At 51.7% G+C, this 7,709-nt stretch overlaps 1 protein-coding gene across 1 annotated transcript in view; it reads right to left on the minus strand.

Moving 5' to 3' along the window:
- Positions 1–744: 744 nt before the first annotated feature.
- Positions 745–7,709, minus strand: part of RNFT2 (ring finger protein, transmembrane 2) — a 70,450-nt gene continuing 63,485 nt past the window's right edge. Inside the window, exon 11 of the mRNA XM_030292215.1 lies at positions 745–2,976. Within this exon, the coding sequence (XP_030148075.1) occupies positions 2,842–2,976 (135 nt within the window). The 3' untranslated portion in view covers positions 745–2,841. The remainder of the gene's footprint in view (positions 2,977–7,709) is intronic.

Consider the following 7,709-nt stretch of genomic DNA (forward strand, 5'->3'; position numbering starts at 1 on the left):
CTCACCTTCCTATTCTCACATTCATTATGCTCAAGATCTTTTACATTAAGACGGCCATTTCCAAGAGTGTCAGAAACCTCAGTCAGTGGGTCACAAAATATTAAAAGCAGGATACCCCAACCTGCTACTCGATTAATCCTGCTTCTAACCAATGAGTGCAGAGCCAGGATGGGCCATGGAGAATGGAGCCGTTCTTTCCCAACAACGACTTTTGGCTGCTTTTACCCCATAGTGGGGAAAATAGGCAGCCTGATGTTTGGACAACTCCTCATTGGCTGCTGTTTCTCCTTAGGGTAGAAGTTAGATCCTCCCATCCAAAAGAAAACCTCCAGGGTGCCTGGGTGGCTCAGTCAGTTAAGCGTCCGACTTCGGCTCCGGCTCAGGTCATGATCTCGCCGTTTGTGAGTCCGAGCCCCATGTCGGGCTCTGTGCGGACAGCTCAGAGCCTGGAGCCTGCTTCGGATTCAATGTCTCCCTCTCCCTCTCCCTCTCTGTCTCTCTCTCTGCCCCGCCCCCGCTTGCTCTCTGTCTCTCAAAAATGAATAAACGTTAAGAAAGAAAATTAAAAAAAGAAAACCTCCAGAACAGAACTTTTCCCCAGAGGGTAGGGAATGAAGAAGTAAAATCCTAAACGAAATCATCCCACCTGTCCCTGGTATCCCCAAGTGACACTGTTTATAATGTCAGAAGCATGGCTCATTATTTGGAGAATAATATTTAGAGATGTGGGGGGCTTTCTTTTCTTTTTTTCTTTTTTTTGGTGGCATGAGTATAACGGACAAAACCATTGGCCCCTCCACCCGTGTTCTACATTGTTAGTTTCCCCGGCTGCGGCAGAAAGTGCACGAGGTTTCTTTATCCTGGAGACGGCTACTGGGGGGCGAAGTGACTTCCCAAAGTCACGCAGAGTTTGGAATCAGAATTCTGCTCTGCCTGCTCTGTCACAAGCTGGCCTGTTAATAAATCTCCAGCTCCAATCTCTTGTGTCTCTTTGATGGCATCTGCAGGCAGGGTGATCTTTCGGATAAAAACCAGCCGCAGAAGCTCCTGTTGCTTCCCTCTGGCTCTTGCTGAAGGTAGGGGGAGCAGAGCAGCCGCATCCCCCCGGCCCTACTTCCCTCCGCTTCCCCTTCGGACTTGATTATCCAGGCAAGTGGGAGTGTAACGCCGCCGCCATCGCCATAGTAACAGAGCTTGAAAGATGCCACGCTGCCCTGGAAGGGACGTCTTGCTGGGTCCCGGGGAAGAGCCAGGGATGCCAGGCACAGGAAAAGGTCCTGGCTTGATAGCACGCGGGGGCAAATGTCCTGCAACTATCAGGGATGGGGTGGGCTTGTTATTACTGGCCGAGAGCGAGGTGGCAGCAAAGTCTCCCACCATTTCTGCTTGGGGCTTTGTCGCTCATCTGCTCACGAGCCACAAGATTGATTTCTCTGTAACGCCACTGGCACCAGCCCATTGTGCTGAGGTTGACGGCGAGTGAACAGAATGGGGAGAGGGGTAGGGCAGGCGAGATTCCAGTAGCTTCTAAGTGATCACCTGTGCTACCTCCTTCCAGATTCAAAGCAGGGAGGGTCTCACAGGTGGAGAAACTGTTCTCTTACAGAGACTAGTGGCTCTGGTATAGACGTTCCAGAAGCGCCGAGGGCTGCAGTGCTCCACGCCACCACCCTGGCTTGTGGACAAATCCGTAACATGGATCATTCATTTTGTCTCAAGGCTACCGGGGGAGAAGACAATGGCCACGGGAGCTGTTGACAAGCGGAGACTTAAGTGAGGGGCAGGACAAGAACAGGAGGAGGAGGAGAGACATGAAGACAGGTGTGGAGACCCCGTGATACCTGCATGGGGACCAAAGCTGGCCATTTTTGATACCCAAATGTGACTGAGCATTCCAGCCGGAGCCCGGCAAATGAGCAATTTTAAAGACCAACTCTTTCCATGAACTTGGCCACAGCTAGATTTCCAGGGCCACTGCTCACCGTTGGCATCCTCAGCGGGGCCCAGATCACTGTGCTATGCACCTGGGTCACTGATGGGAATCAAAATCACCTCTGGTGCTTAAAAAACCAACCAACCAACCAACCAACCAACCAACCAACCAACCAACACACACCAAGCCTGCTGGGCCCCACGCCTGCCATGTCTGAGCGGGTGAGCATATGGTGGTTGAGAGTGTGGGTTCTGAAGCCAGACAGGCCTGTTTGGAAACTCCGTCCGCCATTGCTAGCTGGGTGACCCTGGGAAAGCTACCACGTGGAGCTCTGTGCCTCAGTTTCCCCGTCTGTAAAACAGAGGAAACGACAGTACCTCCACCCCAGGGCTGTTGTGACGATTCCCAGAGGTCGTCCAAGCAGATGCTCAGCTCGCACGAAGTGCTTGGGACACTAAGCTATTGCAGGTATAAGGAGCCCAGCGTTCGCATTTGGGAAACGCTCCACAGTGACGCCCATCTGCAGACCTGAGCCGTGCTGGGGGGAAGCAGTGATCTCCAGGCCCCTTCCAGCTTGCAGCATCGGGTGTTAGGCCACCGTGAGTTAAAATCGCAACAGGCAGGACCTGTCTATCCCCGGTTCCTTCACTTGGAGGGGGCAGGAGACCCTCCCGGGAGGAGGCCAAGTCTGAGCGAGGAGGGTTGAAGGAAAGAACGCCCGTGCTAAGCCGCAGAACAGAAGAGGAAGGTGGAGGTCGGGAGGATAGGGGCCTGGCTCTGGGGGAAGAGGGGGAGAAAGGCAGGAGGCAGGATAGTCAGTGCTTAGGCCTGTTTTCCAGGAAGTCCCCAGAGCCGGACCCGATCACGCTGGCCATCCGTCAGCTCCCAGGGTGCCTCAGTCTTCCGCCCTAATACACTTGGAAGTGTGCTGCAGTGGCCCCGTCCTTCCAGCAGCGCAGGGTATCCACGGCAACCGAGCGGCAGAGCGGGCAGGTGCGCTCCCGGTCCAGCCAGAGGCAGAGGCACTCCTCACAGAACACGTGCTGCGGGGACAGCAATCAGTACAACTGGGGACACTTCACTGAGCGTCCACGGTGTGCCCGCCTCGGTCCTAGGAGCTGGAGACACAGCAGTGAACAAAACAGACAACTCCTGCCCCCATGGAGCTTGCACTCTAGTCAGGGAGACAACTGGCCAAAGGAAACCCCAAAATGTAGCGGACGGCAGCGGTAAGGGCTGAGATGAAAAGGCCAGGGGGAGGAGATAGAGAACGCGTGGGAGGGCTGCTGCGTTCAGCGTGGCGGGCCCAAGACAACTTCACTGAATACCCACGCTTGGGTAAAACCTGAAGGAAGGTGAAGACTGAGCCCCGAGGATCTCTAGGAAAAGAGTGCTATTGGCAGAGAAAATGGCACGTGCAAAGATCCTGAGGCAGGAGTGCCTGCTGTGCTGCTGAGCCTGGGAGTGGAGGGTGGGAGGGAGAGATGAGGTCAGAGAGGCTATGGGGGAGGTATGCAAAATGCACAGGGCTCTGTGGGCATCATGAGGCCTTTTGCTTTTATTCAGAGAGAAATAGGGAGCCATGGTAGGGCTTTGAGCAGAAGAGTGACCCGAGCAGGATTTATCTTTTTTTTTTTTTTTTGTAAGATTTTATTTTTAAGTAACCTCTACCCAACGTGGGGTTCAAACCCACAACCCTGAGATCAAGAGTCGCACGCTCCACTCACTGAGCCAGTCAGATGCCCCCAGGATTTGCATTTTTAGAAGATCCCTTTAGGCACTGGGTTGAGAACAGAGTTCAGGGGTTAGTAGAAAGGCAGGGAGACTGGAAATATCAATGAGTTCCATCACTTTCTGGCCATATAACTTGGACAAATGACTTAACCTCCCTCTGCCTCAGTTTCCTCATCTGTAAAATGGGCCTAATAGTAGTCCACTCAGAGGAAGACTGATTAACATTAAAAATGCTCAGACATAACAATTGTAGGCAGTCTACATATCTCAATTGGAGCTTGGATGAGGGGTAAATCATGGCTATGCAGGAGAGTCTGAAGACAACTGGAGAAATCTGAATATATGCTATATATTAGATAATATTTTACATCAATTTTAAATCTCCTGGGTGTGATGGTGGAATTACTGTTATGAGAAAGAATGTTCTTGTTTTTCAAAGATGAACACTGAAATATTTGGGGAGGAAGAATCAAAATGTCATCAAATTATTCTCGACTGGTTAAGGGGAAAAAAATTTACATCAAGGCAAATGTGGTAAAATGTTAATGATTAGTGAATCTAGAGGAAGGCTAAAAAGGCGGCTGTCCATTATACCCTTCAGCTCCATAGTTTGAAATGTTTCAAAATAAAATTGATAATTTAAAATGATAATATGAAAATCCAGATACAGTGCTTCTTAAAAAGTTAAAGCATTTAAATGAGGGGCGCCTGAGTGACTCAGTCGGTTAAGCGTCTGACTTCGGCTCAGATCATGATCTCATGGTTCATGAGTTCAAGCCCCACATCAGGCTCTCTTCTGTCAATGCAGAGCTCTCTTCAGATCCTCTGTCCCTCTCTCTCTCTGCCTCTTCCCCAACTCACCCACATGCTTGCTCTCTCTCTCAAAAATAAACAAACATTTAAAAAACTTTAAATTAAAAAGGCACTTAGAGGGGTGCCTGGGTAGCTCAGTTGTTTGAGCATCTGACTCTCTCTCTCTTTTTTTTAACGTTTATTTATTATCAAGAGACAGAGAGAGACAGAGCATGAGCATGGGAGGGACAGAGAGAGGAGACACAGAATCCAAAGCAGGCTCCAGGCTCTGAGCTGTCAGCACAGAGCCCGACTCGGGGCTTGAACTCACAAACTGCGAGATCGTGGGTGGCCTGAGCAGAAATCAGATGCTTAACCACCTGAGCCACCCAGGTGCCCCAAGCATCTGACTCTTGATCTCAGCTCAGGTCATGATCTCATGGTTTGTGAGTTTGAGCTCTGCTTCGAGCCCTGCGTCGGGGCTCTGCTTGGGATTCTCACTCTCTCTCTCTCTCTCTGCCCTCTCCCCGCTTGCTCTCTCTCTCAAAACAAATAAACTTAAAAAAAAAAAAAAGGCACTTAGAACAATGCCTAACAAATGGTAAGTGTTCTATAAATGTTGGCTATTACATAGTAATAGTTATTCTTACATTATAACTATTTATTATTTATTATCTGTCTCTCCACACCAGACTTAAGCTTCTTGTAAACCCATTCCTAGCACCTAGCATTCTTGGGTGCTTAATTGTAAACTGTGCTCTAAAGAAGAGCTCTACGATGCTCTATACAATGGGGACCGGTCTGATCTAGGGGGTAGCCCAGGAAGGCTTCCTGGAGGTGGGCACACTTGTTTTAAGACCTGAAGGATGTTTAGGAGTTGACTGGGTGAAGAGAGGGGGGTGGGGATAGAACATTCCTGGTGAAGGAAACAGCCTCACGGAGCTCCTGGGATGGGAAGGCACTGAAGGCCCTCAAGGACAGCCAATGTGGCTATGGCAGAAGAGTGTAGGGGAGTGGGTGACAGGAGGTGAGCAGGCCACACAGAGCCTTGAAGGCTGTGCCTGGACTCTCAACATGGTCAGAAGGGCGGGACCTAGGGGTCAGCAGGTCCAGCAGCTTCTCTAGACTCCCACCCAGGGCAGTCAAGGCCCCCCATAACGGTGCCTTCCCTCCTTTGTCCTCATCACCCCCAGCCCCAGGGAGCCAATGTCACGGACACACCAGATGACGAGCAATGCAGAGTTCACCCGTACTGCTAAGCCTCTGGGCAAGCTGTGATGTCTGTCTGGGGGGCCCCTTCTCCATCCTTATCGGCTGGTGGACGCTTACTTCTTTCAGAAGACTCAGCCCAATCAGTCACACCTCCCCTGTGTGCCGTTCCCCGTCCCCCCATCCCTTCGCTGTATCTCCTGCACACATCTAAGTGCTGTTGTGCCCTCCCCTTCCAGAGCCCTCCTGGGGAAGACCTCTCTCACAGCATCACACTCACGCTGCCGGGAGGATCTGCAAACTCCTCTGTCTTGTTCACTGGGTTAAGGGGCTTCTGGAGGGGCAGGGGGCCACGATTCCAACACGGTTCTGAGCGCGTGGCAGATGCTTCGTACGGGTCTGCTCCACGAATGAACGAGACTTCTCTGTGTCCCCCAGGAAAAGGAGGCACTTACACAGAACAAAGCGATACGATCCCTGTTCGCATGATGCTCAAGACTCGGGTCAGGTGAACAGGAAATGAGCAGCTTTTCATTCCTTCATTCAGAAAAACGTTCACTGAGGCTCTCACACGTGTCATTCAGTAATTCTCAAACATTTTGGTCTCAGGACCCCTTTACAGCCTTAAAAATCACTGATGATCTCGAAGAGATCTGTACATTGTGGGTCAAATCTGGCTGTATTCAGGGTAGCAGACACTGAAACCAAGATCTACTGAAAACACAAGAAGATGAAAGGGAACACCAGGGTCACATTTTGAGAACCACTCTTCTAACTGCTTATTTACCAATTTCCCTGCCCTCTGGGTGGTAAACTTCATGAGGCGACTCTTGTTGTGTTCCCACTGCCCGGCCCTAAAGCCTACACAGAGTAGGGACTCTGTACGGGCAGCTGACAAAGGAATGCCTTCCCAGGTAGGTCAGGTGGGAGATTCTGGAGATACCAGGATGGTGAAGACCTGGTCCCTGTCCTCCAGGAGCCCACAGTCTCTCCATCAAAGAATTAGGCAGGATGGAATCTACTGCCAAATAAAGAGGTGCAGAGAACACACATTAATCCAGGGAGCTGGCTGGAGGAGGTCACAATCCTGGACCCATTTCCAGCATCTGGAGAGAAGGATGAGCCCCTGCAGAGGGAGGGGAAGGAGGGGCTCCTTCTGGGCTGGGGAGTGTGGGATTGGGTGGGTTTACGGTCAGTGGGGAAGGCAGGTGGTGCTGGGTCATCAGCTGTTGGAGCCCGTGGGGTCGGATGGGCCACCCTCCCCTTCCCCTGAGTTCCGTCCAGACTTCCCAAGTCCTGCTCCAAGGCTCGGAGCAGGTGGGTAAAGTGAGGGCGTGGGTCAAGAGCTCCAGCAACCACAGCAGCTAACCTCCATGTGACAGAGGAGGCTCTGGATGGGAGACGGGCATCTCTTAGCCCAGCACTTGATGTTCAGCACGAGCTGCGAACAAAGGAAGCAGCCAGGCCGAGTCCAGGTGGATGTAGTCAGGCGAGGGGTACAGGTAACGACCACAGGCCCTGTCCCTCACTGAGCACAAATGCCCTGCCGGGCACTGCTAATGTCCTTTACACACTGTCTCCTGACAGCTCACAGACCATGAGACTCAGAGAGGGAGAGCCACCAGCCCAAGGGCACACAGGTGCGGCTAAGCAGTGAGGCTGGAATTCAACTTCAGGGATGCAGCAGGCTGACTTCTATCATGACTCCCAGTGATCGTCTCCTCCTGGGATTCACACCTGTGTAGTCAGTTCCCTCCCCTTGGGGGCGGCTGTACTTAGTGATTTCCTTCAGACCAACAGAATATTGTAAAGATGATGGGATGTCACTTCTGAGATTAGGCTACAGAAGACTGTGCCTTCCATCTCGCTTGCACTCTATCTCGTGCTTTTCACATGCTCACTCTGATGAAGCCAGTGAGACAAGGAAGCCAGGGTGGCTTCTGGCCACGAGAGCCATAGAGCAACTGAGGCCCTTGGCCCTACAGCCCATGAGGAACGGAATCGAGCCACCACTGCATGACTCTAAGCCTGGAAGTCGACT

This window comes from Lynx canadensis, chromosome D3, assembly GCF_007474595.2.
Source record: "Lynx canadensis isolate LIC74 chromosome D3, mLynCan4.pri.v2, whole genome shotgun sequence".
In the NCBI taxonomy this organism is placed as follows: Eukaryota; Metazoa; Chordata; class Mammalia; order Carnivora; family Felidae; genus Lynx; species Lynx canadensis.